General features: G+C 43.3%; 1 protein-coding gene across 1 annotated transcript; it reads left to right on the forward strand.

Moving 5' to 3' along the window:
- The first annotated feature begins 606 nt into the window (after nucleotides 1-606).
- LOC118289399 (inward rectifier potassium channel 2-like) lies at nucleotides 607-6467 on the forward strand. Its single transcript, XM_035616368.2, has 2 exons — nucleotides 607-755; nucleotides 3061-6467. Exon 2 carries the CDS (start codon nucleotides 3309-3311, stop codon nucleotides 4623-4625), a length of 1317 nt encoding a protein of 438 aa, XP_035472261.1. The 5' UTR covers nucleotides 607-755; nucleotides 3061-3308; the 3' UTR covers nucleotides 4626-6467.
- Nucleotides 6468-19685: the final 13218 nt, after the last annotated feature.

The following is a 19685-nucleotide window of genomic DNA, read 5'->3' on the forward strand; positions in this document are numbered from 1 at the left end:
CCTGTGTTCACTGAGAACACTCAACAACATCACTACACAGCACAGATTTCACAAAGTAGATGATGATTTCCACATGGCCCAGTGTGTTTGTTTGATTCTAAGGAAGTCAAAACTCCCGCAACACTTCTGAGGTAAACACAGATTTATTTTTAGACGGAAGCTCTACATACTTCAAGTGTTTGGACCTCTGTTTTTAGACTTTTCCCCCTCTTCTCCATGCATCTTAGAAGTTGGTGTGTTTGCGCCAAAACCCTGTACTTTTCTCGAGTCCGAGGCAGAAATGACACAAAAACACGTGTCTCCTGACATGTAAACTCCAATTAAGGTTAATTAATTTAAGTAATCTGACAAATTCCACAAACCACGTGCGAACCACGCTCAGATTGACGCTCCTCTCCAGATATCTTTGAGGGGGAGATAAAAAAGGGATTTTATCCCTCGTGTCTCCAACTCCAACATAAAACACAACACCTCCGTGTGGACCAAAGAGCCTCGGACAGGCGCGACAGCTTCCCATTGGCCGACGCCGCGACGGGGGCGGGGTCAGGGCACACGTGTTTGTTAAAGTCGGTCTTTGGCAAATATCTCCTTCAGTGTTGCCGGAGAGGGATATGGCAGAAATTACAGCGCCAGCCTGGAAGTCGAGAGAGCACGACAAGAGAGCAGCGAGAATAAAAGAGACGACGTGTGCGTGTCTTGCGCATATGGGACTTATTACGAGGAGAAAACGGCAGATTTGCAGGACCGACCAACAGGTACAGTCGGCGCAATGAGCTGGAAATATTTATCCTTATTTATGGGAGCGACGTGACCCGAGATAAGACAAGAATTAGATAATATTTACCTTTATTTATTCATATATATATATATATATATATATATATATATATATAACTGCATGCTCTGTTGCCTAGTAGTATGACATTTATTTGAACTATGAAACAAACTTTTTCCTGTTTCATGCTGAATCTTAACACAATACATGTTTCTCATGAATTTATTATTATTATTATAATTATTATTTTACCGGGACAAAGAAGACTGCATAATGTGTCCTTGATATGAACTAACAACGAAACTCGTGATTTCCATACACCAACCGAATTTATTGATAATTAAAAATAAATATAGAAATGAAAAAGAATGCACATTCTGTGAACTTGTTCAATAACCAAATGCACTATTATGAAATACACATAAAAGCTGAGAACAAAAGTCTGCTGAATGATTGGCCACAGTTATTGATTTGTGTGATCAAAAAAAAAAAGTGGAGCAGCAGCTTTATGTAACCAGTTTCCATCTGCCTCAGCTGTTGGCACTAATTGAGAACACATGCAAAACAAACAATCACAGGCCGTGCAGCCTCTGGAAGCCTCCGTCTGTCACCATGCACCAACCTGCGGTACTGAGCGAGGCGATGCAGTGAACAGATAAGAGAAGGGAGAGGGAGACCTCAGTTTGTGATGAACCAGCTTGTTCAAAAGTTAAGAGATTTGATTTTCACATATGCACTGTGAAGTGTTAACGTTGCGTCAGATAAAAAGCGACAAAGAGTCACACAAACAGCCCCTGGACCCTTCTGTGTGTTAGAGCCGACCTGTTGATGTTGACTCGTGTTCAGTGAAGTCATGTGGCCGATGCTGTGCATCCTAGACGTCCATGAAGCCTTGTGTTGCCTCCGTCGAACGCTTTGTCTAACAAATATGAAATGTGAGGAAAAACGGTGTAGAGTGACCAGCGTCCTGTTCAGGATGAAGTAAACTGGTTGTTGTTATTGTTTTCTTCCTCACTAAATATGTCAGTGCATTGTGAATGTTGCAGCCCATATCTAAAATCCATTAAACAACATTTTTTTCCTCGCATGCTTTGAGCTGTCGAATGAATGGAGGCCCCATATTCCCTGAAGGTTGCGTGACAGGTGGCTATTTGTAGTTGGCCACGCGGTGACATCATCTGTTGTGAAAAGCGAAGATGATGCAGGCGTGTGCAGGACCTGTACGTCCCGCGTGTCTGATTCCACATCACAAGGCACAGAGTTGAGGCGATGGAATAAAATGGTACGCGTTAACAACACATTTCAATTTGAAACAAATAAGTTGTCAGTTCCAAAAACAAAGTAAGTATTTACTGAAAAGGCTCCTACACTTTATTGCATTTATTTATCCATGCATGTATTTTATCACTTGGCCTTTTCACTTTGACACAAAACAGTGACACTCGGATGAGATCGTTTCTACAGCAGAGGTGGAGAGATATTTTGGCACAAGCAAGAGCATGTCTGGCTGACCATGACGTTCTGTAGCCTGTGGTGTTACATTTTAATGGACCTTTTCGGACCACACACACACACACACACACACCAGGTCAATAGCGCATCTAATCTAGCTGTCCTTGTTGCTCTATTACATATGATGCAAGGTTACTGTCGCTTTCAGAGAAGGTCTCCCTTCCTCTCCGAAAAAGCCGTAAGGGTGATTTTAATGTTGTGACACGGTGCGGTGGTGTGGAACTGTGGCTGTTAATTAGTTTTTGGCCGTGCGTATGCACGTGATGAGACGGTGTGATAATTGGTGAACAGGTTTTTTAACGGCAATGTTTCAGAAGTGGATGCACTGTGTTCCTACTTGTGTGCAGGGGTTAGAGACACATCCGCACAGAGCTGACACTTGCGCTTTATTCTCTGTTCCAGCGGCTCACAGGATCAACATGAACTTGATCTGTAATTTGACTCAGCTCCCCGTGGGCTGACCTGCATAATTAATGCCAACATTAACCATCGTAAACATCCTCCCCCACTTTGTCAGCTATCTGAGTGCTCGAATAATATGTTTAATCTATTGCTGATAATGCACAAACAATGGTTTTCCTGTACATACTGGGTGCACTGTACACCCTGTGTATATTGTCAATGTATGCAGGCAGCATAGTGTCGTTAACTTTGAGTGTACAATCCATTATTTAGACGGCAGGTAACCACACACCGATATGTTGCTGATCTTTGCTCTGGTTCCTGCCAATTACTTTAAAACTTTTTTTCCCCTCTGTGTGTAACTTCCACAGCGCACTTCACTGATGAGGTCCAAACCAGCCGTCTGACAGGAGTGACCTGCCCTCACCGAAGGTGCGCAGCGCACCTGCAGAAGCCCAGGTCCAGTCTCCCCAGTTCCCTGCAGGATCTGATCCTGGTGTTCACATTTTCCGCTTGAGTTTGTCCCCGGGATCATTCAAAACTGTTTCTCCAACGCTTCTTCCAAAAACTTAGACTGTTTTCCAAAGCAGAACAGGCCCAGCCCTCCCAGGCGGAAGCAATGGGGAGTGTGCGAAGCCACCGCTACAGCATCGTGTCCTCCGAGGAAGACGGCATGAAGCTGGCCACTATTGCCGTGCCGAATGGCTACGGAAACGGCAATGTCAACAAGGTGCACACGGAGCACCAGCGTCAGAGCCGCTTCGTCAGGAAGGATGGTCACTGCAATGTGCAGTTTATCAATATGAGTGAAAAAGGCCAGCGGTACCTGGCAGATATCTTCACCACCTGTGTGGACATCCGCTGGCGCTGGATGCTGCTCCTATTCTGCCTTTCTTTCCTGCTGTCGTGGTTGTTTTTTGGCTTTGGCTTCTGGGTGGTAGCCCTCTCTTACGGGGACTTAGACAATGAGACTCAGATGTGCGTTTCCAATGTGGACAGCTTCACCGCCGCTTTCTTGTTCTCAGTGGAGACCCAAACCACAATTGGCTACGGTTATCGCTATGTGACAGAGGAGTGCCCCGTGGCCGTCTTCATGGTCGTCTTTCAGAGCATTTTGGGCTGCATCATTGATGCTTTCATCATTGGCGCCGTCATGGCCAAGATGGCCAAGCCCAAAAAGAGGAATGAGACGCTCGTCTTCAGCCACTACGCCACAGTGGCCATGAGGGACGGCAAACTGTGCCTGATGTGGCGTGTGGGCAACCTGAGGAAGAGTCACCTGGTGGAGGCCCACGTCAGGGCTCAGCTCCTCAAGTCCCGCACCACCGCAGAGGGAGAGTTCATCCCTCTGGATCAGGTAGACATCGACGTTGGCTTCGACAGTGGCATCGACAGAATCTTCCTGGTGTCTCCAATTACCATTGTGCACGAGATTGACGAGGACAGCCCATTCTTCGAGATGAGCAAACGGGAGCTGGAGAAGTCGGAATTTGAGATCGTGGTGATTCTGGAAGGCATGGTCGAGGCCACAGCCATGACCACGCAGTGTCGGAGCTCGTACGTGGCCAGCGAGATCCTGTGGGGCCACCGCTTTGAGCCGGTGCTCTTCGAAGAAAAGAACTACTACAAGGTGGACTACTCTTGCTTCAACAGCACCTATGAGGTGCCCAGCACGCCCGACTGTAGTGCCAGGGAGCTGGCCGAGAAGAAGTCCAACGCCTCCAGCTTGAGGAACTCCTTTTGCTACGAGAACGAGGTGGCTCTCGAGAAAGTGGAGCTGGAGGAGGAGTTTGAGGAGGATGCTACCAGGCAGATAAGCAGTGTTGAGGCTGGTGCACCTGAGGACACTAACACAGATGCGGTGTCGGACTGTGAATCCAATCTGGACTCTTTGCCTTTAGAATCAATACCTTTGACGGCTGAATCAGAAATATGATTCAAAAACACTACCACAGGGCATGTTGAACGTCGGTCCTGCTGCTGTCCATCATGCATGACACTAACCAAAGACTGTGATTTTGAAGTTTGAAATTCTCTATGCAGAAGCTCATGCACAAGACACCAACGAAGTACAATCGTAATATATGGGCATAGTGGTGGTACATTTATGTTGCATGACGCTAAAATGGGTTCGACGCCTTCACTCACACACACCGTGCGGTCTGTTTCAGTGCATACTGCCCTTATTAAGCTAAATGTTTTGAGTAGAATAGCCAATTGGGTTGATTACATTTGTTAATTTATTCAAGTACATATTTCCAGGTTGCACATTTTACATTGAGCTGCATGTAATAGAAGTTTTTTCGTGGCCTAAATGTCCCCCGGGGTTTTGGTCTCGCTTAACTAAATTAATATTATTTATTATTATTTTATTTCAAAAAAATAATAGTTAAACTGGGAGTTTTGAGATTTGATATCAAACGCCAACATGAATATTTAAATTTTTAATCATATTTAGTTCAACAATCTTATGCTAAAAGGCTACTAACGTCACAATCACTTGCACAAAAAAAAGGCTAAAGTTTGTTAATGAGCTGGTCTCTTAGCAACGTCTTATTTATTTTGGTGTGATGGTCTTGGTGTGTGTGTGTGCTCACGGCGCAAGGCAGGAAAGATGTCTTGCACAGATGACGAGCACGAGTACTATGTGCGCCTCAAACCTATCATCTTTTCTGAGTGCAAAGCGTCTTTTGCAACCTGTGCCTTAAACAAAAGCCTCCGTGCCGGTGGAGGCACTCGGCAGGTTAGTCTTCGACTGAGCACACACTGCATTAGATGTCACGGGAAGAAGCATTCAGAGGTGATTCACTGTGCACTAGTATACTGCCGCTTCCTGCAGGTCTCCATGTTCTAATGTGCAATACAGTTCAGTGGGGGAATGTGACAGCAGGAAGCTCGAACCCTGAGCGGAGTTTACGAATGTCGATGAAAAGTGCTGCTAAGTTACATATTGTATGTTCAGAGAGAAATCTAGGAGCCAAAATGTATTATTTGTCTTTTAAAGTATCCATTTGAAGATTGCAGATGCAGCCTATAATGTTATTTTTTAGATATAGACAAGTATGATTTTATTTTTCAACCTAAAGCCAAATCTGTAGATATATTTAAGAGACAACCGTAACTCATCTGTTAGTTGATGTTGATTTGAAACCTGAACTTTTCCTCATCTAACAGAAACAATGATTAATTTGAGTGGACTTTGACGTAGTCTCTTCTTCATGTTAACATCAGTGTTCTTGGCACGGCAGATTTTGGACACCTAAGTTAACCCTCTCACTTCACCACTGCAGGTCTTGTGAAGTTATTTGTGTTTTTTTAGGATTTTTTTTTAGTGGGCCCTTGCTTCGTCTTATTAAAGATCCGGTCAGTTGATTCATATTTCTGTCACAGTCAAAAATCCTGTATGCCGACAGCACACTTGACTTAAGTCTTACACAAGACTTTACTTTATTTATTTATTTTTTACTCTGGGTGTTATTGTGATACATTCAATGCTTGGATAAAGTCAGTGGAAGCCATAACTCTGTACCGCTTCTCTGGAAACCTATGAAAACATTTTATCTGTTCTCACATTGACACTTCCTCCTGTTTTAGCGTTTCATTTTTCTACCAGGGTCACACCTTTCTGCACAAACTAGAGACTGTACAGAATTTTTTTTTAATCTTTTGTAAATTATAATGCAAATACTGTACATATACATCGCAGTTGTTGAAAACGGTTTATGTTCTTTTAAAAAAAAAAATAAAAACACAAACTTGATTGATTGTAAACGACAAATACGTTTCATAAGTTACTGTGTGTCTGTGTGTGGGACTTTTGAGCTGATTAACAATTTATTGAAGCATTTTATCTGTACATGAGCTGAGTGACACATCTGTGGATACGAGGATTTGCACTCTGACACAAAACGTGTGACAGCTGGAGCTGGTGAGCAGAGGCCTGCTCAACTGTTTTTGCTGTGGTCACACGTGCTGATTTGAAGTCACGTCCCAAAATTCCAGGCTGTTAACCATCAGGGCTCACACCATCATTTACTTTAATTCACTAAGCTGACTCACTCCATTTCTGCGAAAGTCCTCAGAGACCCCAAAATGCTATATCAGTCAGCTGCGCTGGAAATGATCTTCAGTGCCAGCAGTGGAAAGAATGCCTCATTCTTTTGATCTCTTTCAGGAAACCGTGGAAGATAAATGTCTCCTGCGACATGAAGTGTCTTGATGAATTGTGGACATGAGTAGAAATAACCGGACTGTAATGCCGGAGATTTACAGACACAAAGTTTGAATGAATCTTCACTCAAAGCCTGCCCTAATCATCCGTTTTCCATTTTTGTTTTTCACATATTTGCTCCCTTCTTTCAGAGATTTCTAAGAAACAAGTGATATATTTGTGGTTGATGATCTGTCAATAGAACCGCATGGACACACGGATTACATAATAAAGCAGTAGAGGGGGACGCAGTCAGCATTGTGTGACCACCCAACAACTCCTCTAATCCACCACAAAAGTGCATAAAACACCCACAAAGCAAGAGGTGAGATGAGTATGTGTCAAGGGGCGACCCTGTGTTTGCAGTACGACACATCTGTCAGCATATTCAGTGAGTTTTCCATCCACAGCTGTGGCCTGACAGCATGAGTCGGGGGACCTATTGATCAGACACGTCCACAGGGAGGCAGTGAGCCGATTTGATTTCGTTCTCCATAGGAAGCGGCTGCTGCCTCTGGGCTTTTTCCACATTAGCCAATGAAACGGCTACAAAAAGCACCGGCTTGGAGAGAACACGGGGGCCGCCTCTCTTCTGTTTAAGAAAAAGAAGTGTCAGTTTGTTCTTCACTTAATCTGTCTCTCAGAACCTGAATCTTGCAAAGCCCTGCGAAGTTTGTGGGTTGTTGTTTTTTGTCGTTGTTTGTTTTTTGATGGCTCTTCATGCATTTTGATAATTTTGCTCCAGGTTCCTTTGAAAAAAGATTCCTCTCGATTTCCATAAAATTACACCCAAAGTTCATAAAAAGACCTCTGCGGTGACATAAGTGAGAAAGGATGGCCGCTGTTCAGTTGGACGCACTGTTTGAAAGAAATTGACAGGCCGGCGTTGGCCAGGGAGCTGCTGTCAATGTGAGCGATGACGTCTCTCTGGCGAGTTCCACTGAACCTGCTTATCAACAAGGTCGACCTTCACATTAGATGGGCGAACAGAAACATTAACAGATGAAGCAGCATATGACACATATTAGTTGATTTATCTGCCTAATGTTAAATAGGCTAACAGTTTCCATACACATATGGGCAATCAGACATATTCCATGCCCCCGACCTCAGCATGAACCGAGAAAAAAAGAGGAAAAAAAGTAGACTAGTGGAAGTGTAGCATGGCTCTTATGAAAGCTCAGAGAAAACCCTGTTTAATCTCAATGACTGTCACTTGGAGAAAGGTTATACACATAATTTTGGAGAGTGTTAAAATCACAGGCACATTTATTCCTCGGGGGGAAGTGTGTGTCGTCCCTCCTGAACATATTTAGAAACAGTATTATATCAGGCAAAACGATCAGACTGTGGAACACTGTGTTCGAACCTAAATTCTTGTCTTGCGTGTTTGCTGCGGAGGCCATCGGGCATCACTGACATTAATACTGTAAATCTGTGTTTTTGTTGAAGGGGGGATGACTGAGGACATGAGCCTTTATTCATTTCACATAAGTTGTTATGGAAGGTCTGCACAGACTGTTGGTTGCTCATATTAATCTCTTCTCTTGCCGTTTTTTTTTTTGTTAGGTATAGTTTATAATCCTACAGAAACCGATCAGAAGATCCCCGCACAAAATGTTGTTTTTTTGTTACTTCTGAGAAAGCGGTGCAAATAATTGTGACCGTGGTCATAGTAGCAGTGACGTCCATGAAAAAAATGACTCACTGCCTCAACATTTCTGGAAGTGGGACAGAATCTGCAGACGGCACAGTTTTCTCTGAGGAGTCAATACTAGTGCTTGATGGTGGCTTTGACCTTGCTTTATAAGAACTCATGCTACTCTTGCTCTTTTCATAATAAGGTCATAACTGGCAATGCAATAGTATTTTAGGAACTATATGCATTGTAATCTGCAGTTTAGTATTAATACTTGCACCCCAACTGGCATAAAATAGAATCAAAATCACCATTACAGATCTTACTAGATTGCAGTGGCATAAAAAAACAAACTAATTGTATAATTCTGATGACAAGTGCATAAGGCCCATGGTGGGTTGGATGAGACCTGCCGTCTCATGCAGCCAGCCAAGTCAATGACAGCAGCCGGTTGACGGAGGACTGAGAGACTCGTGGCACATGGGGCAAAAAAACCGCTGATACTCATCTGACGCCTTTAATCTGCAGCTTGGATGGTGATCGTGTTGCAATCCATCCTGTGTGACACCACTGCTGCAGATATGCCATACCAATTAACATGAAGAAAGTCAGCAGTGGTGTGCCAACATGGATCCAAGTTGCGGCGGTGGACGCACACACACGCACACACACGCACACACGCACGCACACACACACACACACACACACACACACACACACACACACACACAGGTGACGTATAAAGTAGTTTTGGTGCTCATGATGCAGCCAAATATCCCGTATGCAATTAATTTGAGTTTAAAAAAAAGAAGATTTTTAATGTAAAAATATCCAACTACTTTCTTATTGTAATCCCAAATAATTCTGTGCAATCAATCTATCCAGCACATCAAAAATAAAAAGTGTCACATCAGAAATGTCAACAAACAGCCGACAGCTGACACGCTTGCCAGAACCTTCTACTGTTGTGTGTTTACGTGTGTGAGAGGGGGGATTTCTGGCTAGGGATCGGAGAAACCCCCCAAGAAATGTGTCTTCTCTTACCAAACTGGGATATTACAGTTATTTTTAGTATCATTTGGGGGTTTACTAGTTAGATATTTCACAAATGAAACAAATGCTGTTAATGAATACTTATTTGACTACATTACATTTAATAGCTTTAAGTAGCATGACTATTTTATCATAGTTTAGCCTCTATAAACCTTATCATTATTATGTATTATCTCTCTTTTGCCCTGTTTTGTTTTCATTCTAGTTTCAGATTTGTGAACAATAATAACCTTACACATCTGCGCGCGCACACACGCACACGTCCTGACACTCATTTAGGCTCTATCTTTGACAGCTGAATGTCTCATGACACTCGGGGGAGGAATAGGAGAATCCAGCAGGTACAATATGTTGGACGGGATTCAGGCTTTTTCTATTCCCGACGCCTGCTGAAAGACAATCTGTATATTTATCCATGGCGGGTGTGTCTGGTCACACACACACACACAAGCAGCAACAACAAAGAAAGCATTTGGCACACTGTCGCTTACATGCCATTGTGTGTTTTTGTCCATCGGTGCACTTAAGTTATAGTTTAATTACAGTTTTTCGTCTACTATTTGTGTTTTTTTTCCCATTTTCATGCGAATATACAAATCAAATCCACAGTCAAATACAAATTTACAGCCCTGCCGTCACATTGTTGAATCTCCGTCAATAACCGGCTGTGTATTCATGCCACTGACCCCTGGCTCGGGCTCCTCTAACCTTGACAAATACACTCGGAGCCAGGAAACAAAAGTGATACCTACTTCATGTCCATTCGCTGGCTCTCGGCCAGCATAGCACCTCGCACTGGGAGAACTTGGCTCAGTGTGGTGTCGCACACTATGGTGGAGGTGCAACAGCGAGTGAGGTACAACAATGAACAATAATAAGCATTCCCTGAGCTCCACTTGTGATGCCTGTCTCCATCATAACAAGCCCTACTGACCAAGTAGACTGACCTGCGCAAAACAGTTAAAACGAATCAACCTCGTTGAACTGATTGTGACGTATCAGATTAGCAACTTGCTTTATTCTTGTTCTGTCTGTGATTATCTCACAGTGGTCTTCGCCAGGTCTCCCCGCAAAATAACTGACTCTTAAACGCAGTGAGTGGAGCCCGGGGATTAACAATGAAATGAAAAAGGGAATATAAATGTCTTTCGCAAACATCTGTGATTTCAAGGATGGAGAATTTAAAGTGCAGGGGATACTTGAGAGGGGCTTGTTTGCGAGGACAGCTGAGGAGATATGGATACCTCTGAACTGCGTCCAGCACTTCAGTGATAAAGGTTACCGCCAAACTGGTCTCGCCAGCCATTCATACATTGCCAAATTGTGTTGGCTGTAACAAGTCAACGCATATTTTCCTATTTTTCCACAAAGATTACTCTCTTTAAAAGTGTATGCACTATATTAAGGTGAGGATTTTTGTATGCATGATCTTTTTCCAGGAACACCTTGCTCCATAGTCACACACTCATACACATGTACACATGGGAGATTCGACTCTTCACTTCTCCTACCCACATATTCCCAGCCTTCCCTGCAGATTCACCCTGACCACGGGTCTGTTTCTGTACCCTGTTCTTCTGCCGGCTCCAGGTTAAAAGAATCCGACTTGCAACTCGATGTCGTGAGCCTGTTTTTGTGAATGGAGCTGACATCTTTCCGTTGAATGGCTGGTACATCAGCCCCCTCAGGACGAAGCCGCCTCCGCACGAAAAGGAGCTAAGAAAGGCCTACAGCCAGGGTTACCATAACGATATCTGGGCAACCGCAGCTCTGCTCACCTCTGGAGTATAGACAGAGACAGACGGAAAGAAAACTTGGAATCAAACTCCACTTGTTTGCTCAGTGTCCAAAGATAGATGGGGATGATGAAGTTCAATAGTAATGCTGAGCTACATCAGTTTTTAAAAGTCTTAACAGTCCTTCAAAAACCAGCATTCAGCTTCCAGTATCCGGTTGGGAAACTTTTCAAAATATCCAGAATTGCAAAGAGAGTTTGGCGTTTTTGTCGGTAAAGGCATGGGGACCATGAGGAATGCAGACGGGTCGGCCATGTTGCAGTTCATCGAGTGGAACTATGTGCAGCTGGAGCTTCGGTCAAGCACAGAACAATTCAGTGAACATTTCTTTCGAACAAATCTTCTGAATGAACTCATAAAGTGACTCAGAACACCGAGAAATTACTGCTTTGCACATCACCAGCACAGAGGCTCCACTTTTTCAGTATAAAATGCTCATTAACTATTCGTCAACACGTTTCCCCACGAGGTTCCATGTGTGGGTGTGTCACCCTGAGCACCTGGAGTAGAGCATCCTTGGCACAAAGTCAGGAGGAAATGGTGTCAGACATACATATCTCTGCCCAGGATGCTCAGGACCACGGAAGCCATTTTATCAATCTCACACTGAACCATGTGAGAGAGGAAGTTGGAGCTACGGCGATGCACTCACCCAGACACAGAAAAATCAGGGCACAAAGTGAATGCGATCATCCTCTTCCCCACTCAAGATTTAATTCACACAGAACAAGATTAGAGGATCCAATCAGTAGTGACATTGAGCCTGGCACCCAGTGGAATGGGACACCAGGGAGGCCTAATCATCCCCACTGCTCTGCCCTGCTGCAGCGGGCCAATGAAGCCCCCCCCCCCCCGGCCTCCAGATGAAGCAGATGGTCGATATCATCTTCTCCCTTTTCTAGGTGAGATTATCTCCTTGGCTCCAGGCCTTATGGGTGGATCAATGCTGCGACAGTGGCCTTTCTGACATCCGGTTGCCGAATGCTGCATTTCCCATGGTGTCAACTACCAGCGACCTTAAAATGCAGAGGCAGGGACGAGTGAAGAGATTTCAAAGCCACATGGATGGCTCAAATTGAATGAATCTCAAATTGAAAAAGTATACGTTTTTTTCTTGTGCTTAGGTACCCAAAATAAAAAGATTTACTTTTTAAAATTACCCTCTTTTTTTTTTTTTTTTTACAGTTAATAAGCAAACAGCTTCTCCATTCTAAAAATAACAAGTTCAAATAACAACTTGACTCTGCTCAGAATGCAATTTCTCCCAACAAGAAGATTATTACCTACGTCACTACACAATTTTCTCCCCTGTCCTGCCCCAGATTACAGAGGTGGCTTATGCTTGGTTTAAGCAGGTCTGCCATAAGGAAAACAAAGCAGCAGAAGCTCGGCAGGAGAGGACATGTGACTTCTGATTAGAAAGGCGCGGACAGGGGAGAGAGAGAGAGACAGAAATACCGGGTAGATGTTGACATGATGGGCAAGTTTCTAGTGATCAAACTCACACTGAGATTTAGTCTGAGTCACACACGTGTATTATCATCATCAGCCTTATCATCTTAAAGGTAATCAAATGGCACTGCAATATACAACTAAATCAGTGCCTTAACATAGCATATTGTATATTTGTGCACTTCTGAAACACCAAGCAAACGCAATATACCTCCTGGTATGATGCCAAACAAAGGGGCAGGTCTAGTCCAGTGTGGTCTAATTAAGGCAATGTACAAGACCCACAAGTGTCATGGAAGCCATCTCTACTCTCGGAGGGCACTGAAAAACAGGGCAAGTTTTCCATGTCCACGGAGAGGAACAGGTAACAGGAGAGGAGCGGCACACCGCCTTAGAGCGGCCGCGCATCACAGAGAGGGCTCAGCGTTACAGCCGAGAGCTCAGGTGATCAAAGTTGCGTTCTGATCTTTTGACTTTCCCCGTCACTTACAATGCCAGACGAGCAGCACCAGGACCCGGTGATTAAAAGTCAAGTTGCTGATATCGAGACAGGCAGAATTACACAAATGGGGAAAAAAAAAAAAAAGGAGTGGTGGACCCGGGTTTTAAAACCATGCTTTTGCCATGTTGCGGCTCTTTGTGCATATGTACACTGTGCATCATTCAATGTCCAGAAATGAGTTATTTGTGCTATTTAAATATTGCAAAACTTGGTAATAATCTGGACCAAATTTGCCGAGTCTCTTTCAGCAACATTACATCAACCCATTTGTAAGTATGGGGCATATTGGCGATAAGGACTCTGAGTGCTTGTGGACACTAGTGGATCTTGTAAGGCCTCTGGACCAGGACGGTCCAGTATGATGCAAAGGTACGGTAACAGTGGCTGTATAAAGATATCCCCAGAGGAACAGATTGATATAGCTTCATGACCAGATTGGGCCGCATCACTCAGAAGACTGGAAGAGGTTTATATATACAACGAAGTCTCAGCGGTCGGGTTCTTTTTCAGTCCTGGTTGTTTTTGCATTAACAGGCACAGACATGCAGCGAGGTAAATGTTGATGAGAAGCATCTCTCTACACTCACTGTCACTGGGGATGAGCATGTTTCCATTAGACCAGCTGGGCTTCCTTCAGGAAAACAGCCTTGGTTGGGGGGGGGGGGGCACCGCGCTTCCCTCCCCACCATGAGAAACCATGGGGGCCATGTGATGGCAACAGAGAAAACACTCTTTCAATGACCTCACTCGAGTGTCAACAGTGACAGGTAAGCAGAGGCTGGGGAAATACTGTTTAGACATATCGCAAGCTGTCCCGAGGAAGGATCTTTTAATTTGAATACGGAGTTCGCCAACTGCAGCCAATGACGGTGGGCCCATGTGAGCTCCTCTAACAGACTGATCCCCACGTTACCCCGGCTACGATGATGATGTATGCTGTGTGTAATGTGCACAGCAGAGACAAACACAATTACGTCATCATAACAATCTCGCAGGCAGCGCTAGCTAATGCTAGTGGTATCAGCAGAGTCGCAAGCTATCCCCCATTTCTAAAATTTGAAATTGCTTTGAGGTAAGGGGGTACGTCGGCATGCTAAGACACCACAACAATGCTAAAATGTTCACGTTTGATTAATATAATGTTCACCATGGTCTCGAGCTTAGCATGCTAAACTAGTACAACTACGGCTGTTCCAGTCAAAATAAAGCCTAATTGAAATTCCTATTATCATTTGTCCAGACGCCAATAGACCCTTTACACTGTGGCCATTTTGAAAGGAAATAGCAAGTAAACACATACTTCTATTCCGGCGCATAGCCTTAATTCATGTGATTGGTAACACCAGTAGCTACTATTTCATGTCAAAATGGCTACTGTAAAAAAAAAAAAAAAGCATAGGAGCAGGGCTTTCCTCAAAACGCAAACTAATAGATTTCAATTTCTGAGAAGTGCTGCTGTCATGGATGCTGATTCATCTTCGACAACAAAAAGTACCTTCCGGTAAAGATGGTCCACTTTTTCAGAAAGACTGATGAAGGCGTGACTCCGACTCTCTGCACAAATTAAAATGTTGACCCTAATGATGCCGGGCCTGATCGGGGAGATCACAAACGTTCACAATTTGTCCTGAGGTGACCACGGTTGGAGTTTCGCCAGAGGCTCCAACAACAGTGGCGGATCCATTCATGTTGTTCAGGAATACTCGAAAGAGTAGTAGTCGAGTGCAGTGTCTCCGCTCGTTTGCTCTGCTGCCGACATCATAACTCGTAGATCAATACGGGCTTGTCAGTAATGCTGGAGGACATCAATGGGAACACGGAAACACATTTATGTAATCAGGCGAACGGGAGATGTCAGGACAACAACAGAAAAAAAATGGTCTAGTTTGGTTCTGAAAACCAAATCAAATATGAATCAAATACCAGTATGTAATTAAAAAAAAAGTTGAGTTCATTTGACCAGATTGGGGCGGCAGGAGCTCTGCACTCGGCTGCGGTCCACCTGTCGACATCATCCCACCACACTCCTTCTTTCCAGCAGCCAATGTGGAGATATTACATTTCACCTTCTTTGGCCGTCCCAAGTTTTAAAATAGTCCGAATCATGCAGTAAACAACACACGCCCTTCCCTGTTCAGCCAGCAGTGTCTTGTGAATGTCAATAACTGTAATGACTCATCCACGCAATCCTATGGGCCATCGCTGATAATTACGGTCTCTATTAATATTTCATACTGTATATGGTGGCTTGTCCATCGCAGGGGCTGGATCTTTGTCAAGAGAGAGTACACAGAACAACATCTCTCACCTTTGCCACTTTGATTAAATATGCTGTCATCTGCATTTTATGAGGAGTGTCAATGATGTGATTTAATGTGGCAGTCTCCTCTTCTCACACACACACACACGCACGCACACGCACACTTGTCAACACCCTGCTCGTAAAAAAAAAACAACACATCACATGGGCAGATAGATCTCTTCTTAAGCTTCTCTTTGACATGGTCATTTGTGACGGATATGCCTGCCATCGGTGCTTCAAGGTTTAATTACGACATGCTTTAATCCAGGCTCAACTATCAAATCTGTCCAGTGTATCAGCTTCAACACGAGAGGAAGAAGAACGACCTCCCACGCACGGACCACTTCACTGGATTCGGCACAAACCAGTGACGTTTACTTGTCGTGAGAGTGCGTACCATACAGTGCTGTCTCCCCCAGTGAGAACAGGTTGCCGTTTTTCAAAATGCAGTCAAGAGTCTTCCTCTTAATCAACCATGGTTTAGTAATCTTTGTCGAGCGGGTGCCACTCCTGATCTGGGATGCCCTTTCATGTTTCTGTTAAATGCTTAATCCAGCTCTGGCCTTACCATTGAGACCCAGCGCTGTGCCCTCGTGTATCAGATGCCAAGAGCTGTATCACAACTGTAACCCTCATTTCCAACTGGGTTAAAGAAGTCTGAGAAGCTGAGAAATACAGCAGTAAACATTCCCAAGCCTAGTGGCCCTTTTCTTTTTTTTTTATTATTCCCAAAGATTTCACCAAAAATATAATTATGTAATTTCCTCATCCTGTACGAGTCCCTCTGAGACATTTTCCTTTCTGCAGGAGATTTAATAATGGACTCGTGTCTGCTTTGTCACCCAATCCTTTGAATCCTGAGAGCACAGAACTCCCCTCGAGGCTCTTGGTAGAAGGGAGGAAGTTTACATCTGACATTGCACAAGTACACTTAAGGTTGCACTAGCATTACTACTAAGCAGTGTGATATATTTAAACATGCTTTACTGCTCATTATGTTGCAAAAAATATTCAAACCTTTCCCTCCATGTAGACCCATATTACTTGCACAAAAGTTCACCCTAACTTCATATACTCAAGCACCGTAACTTTATCAAAGCATTTTAATCATATGTTACTTAATATTTGTAAATGTTGGGCTTCTACCACTACATTCATTTGACAGCTGTAGTTTCCAGAGTTGTGTGGTTACAAGTTACAGAAAAAAAAAGAGAACAACAACATTTTACATATCAATGCAACTTTAAATAGAGGCATCACTGAATGCGTTTAAATTGTCTAGACAACTGCTGATCACATTGACGTAAAAATGTGCAGGTGAATTGCTGAGGACCTGGCGAAGATCAGTGTTGACAGCCAGGAGTGGTTGTTGAGAAAAATTGAGACAGTGCTATTTTAAGCTGCACTTGCTTTTGCCATGTTTCCTTTAATAATAATACAATAGTGTGTTAAGTAATATGTATGTAACAATGACAGAACCCTTTTAGTGAGTACTTTTATACTTTTAAGTACATTTTTTCCAATAATATGAAGTATTGTTTGTGATATTGAGTAAAGGATCTGAATACGTCTTCCACCTCAGGTACTATTTTGATAAAAATGTATATTTGCAGTTGCCTTTAATATCCATTTCTATACTTATTACATTATAAAATGTTATTGTTCTATGGCCACAATATGTTCATGTTTGCGTGCATGTGTAGAGAACAGACACCCTGTAACTTACTACTGAAAGCTGCTCATCCGGTCGTGTCTTTCCGAGTCCCTGTCAACACTCACTGCCCCTCCTTCCACCCCTCTCAGACTTAGACTCGCGGTGCAATAGGAGCCCATCTACAGTACAGTAGGTTGCATAAGGCTGCGCAGTGTCAGCCCACGGCCCAAGAAGATCCGGTTCCATAAAGACCCTTTTACCCTCCTCGGTAAAAGGGACCCCATTCTAATGTTCCATCACAACTCAGCCGGTGCCGTGCAAACTTAAACCACGTCATCTGCTGCTCGAACGTCAGCCATCTAAGGGCACAGTAACGGCCACGTTTTCCTTGGCAAGGCGCAGAGGCAGAGGGAGAGTGGGGCTTCAGAATCATGGAGGGCTGATGAGGGATGTCCCGAGTTTACCCACAACTCCCATCTGTCCATTTGAAGATCACAATGCATAATTGTTTAAAACTGGCACAAAACGACCGTCCGCAGACCGTATAGAACGTTTTGTGTGTGGCACTAATGAGTTGCTGGGTGGTGGGGCAAAACACGGCTACTGGATTTCCATCACCGGGACGTAGGCAGGTCAGGAGGTCGTGAGATCTGGCATACGATTAAGGAAATGTTTCTAAAATGGAGCGCACGTACTTATCATGTCTTCTCTGGTTGCCTTCTGTCCATCTGCAGAGTCCCTCGGGGCAACAGCAAACACAGTTCCCAAACTTTACTTCTCGGGGCAAAAATAGGCATGAATTTAATCACTACTCCTACTTTGTTTGTGACCTATCAGAGGAAAAAAAAAACAGACAAGGCTCAACAGATGGGAAGAAACTCTGGATATCAGCACAGATCATATTAATCTGCTTGATTAGCCACTTGTTGTTTAATAAATCATGAATGCTGATAAGATATTCCAACGTGTGATAACAAGGTATATAGGCTGGACATAGAATGGGACAGGGAACTGCTATTCTGCTGGTAATGCACTTGACAAATGATTGTCAATCAATTCCATTACACCTTTCCACAGTAATGTATCAGTGTGTCAAGGCTAATCAACAACTAAGTTACCTGGTTTGAGGAATAGGGGTGTTTGGAAAACCAGTTCTCTTTGCTCTGCATGTTCTGTGCCACTAAATGCATTTCAATGAACTGAGTTTGAAGCTCTTTTCCCTAACAGAAAATGATAAAGACTAAATATATACTTTAGTTAAAATGTCCTGGACATTGCAATTTTAAAACACAGATGGAGTCAGATCCTTTAAAGTAGAAAAACTGCATTACAAAGTATGCAATAAAGAATATTGCATTGATGATAGCAAAACATTTTTCAAAACTATTCAAATTTAAAGTACTAAAGTACTAAAAATGGCCTGAGCTTCATACTATTACATGATTGAAATGTTATTACTGGTGCATTTATGTGGAGGGCTTGTTTAATCTGTCATTGTGCATCACAGTTTAGAAGAGCATTTGTTTTATATGTAAAATCCTATTGTGTAAAGTAACTGAACTTAGTTAAAACTTGAAATACTTGTAGTGGATTAAATGAAAGTACATTTCCCCTCTGAAACTGAGAAGTACAAGAAGCACAAAATGGAAATAACCAAGTTTGTACAAAAGCATGGTGATTGAATAAATGCACTTATCTAAATTTCCACCACTTTTCTTAAGCATTGCTTTGCTTTCATAACTTTAATTTTGTATGTTACAAGCTCTGGAGGACTTTGTGCCCATTCACTTGCAGTGCCTAAAAATGCCCATTTGCAGTCCATAGTAGTAGTGATCCTCTTCTGCATCACAGTCCACATTGAACTACGTTTAGACAGTAATTCAACTTGATGTTTGCTATTTTCTTGACGACCTTTTGAGTGGCATTATGTAAGATCTCATCAAAGGCCCTCTTTAATAAAAAGAAAAAAAAGAAATGCGTCTTTAGTTTGGCTGTCAAACCACTCTTCTGCACAGCCCTGGACCACTGCCTGCAGTCTGCTGGCATTGAGTTTTCTCATCCTGGCATGAAGTCATCAGTCTTTGACGGACACACTCAGAGCAGAGTGGTCTGCTCCGCGTGAGCCTTTGTTAAATCTCGGTTGTGTACACTCACGGCAAAAAAGCACTCGGAAAGAGCCATCGAAATGAGCTGCTTCTCTCTATTCATCACACATCCAGAAGAATAACGCCTCGTCAAGAAGTGTGCTTTCACTTCTGTGTACTTACATAAGGTCACACACCTTCAATGCTGGTTTGGGTCTTTTCATGAGATGTGTCAATAAGAACAATTCAGAAATATACATATTACTATAGATCATCTATGAATTACTGAAACAAACTACCTAAA

This window comes from Scophthalmus maximus, chromosome 17 (assembly GCF_022379125.1).
Source record: "Scophthalmus maximus strain ysfricsl-2021 chromosome 17, ASM2237912v1, whole genome shotgun sequence".
Taxonomy (NCBI): domain Eukaryota; kingdom Metazoa; phylum Chordata; class Actinopteri; order Pleuronectiformes; family Scophthalmidae; genus Scophthalmus; species Scophthalmus maximus.

Bases quoted from the DNA above. Each gene is read 5' to 3' on its own strand.
- LOC118289399 (XM_035616368.2), top strand. From the start codon at position 3,309: ATGGGGAGTGTGCGAAGCCACCGCTACAGCATCGTGTCCTCCGAGGAA.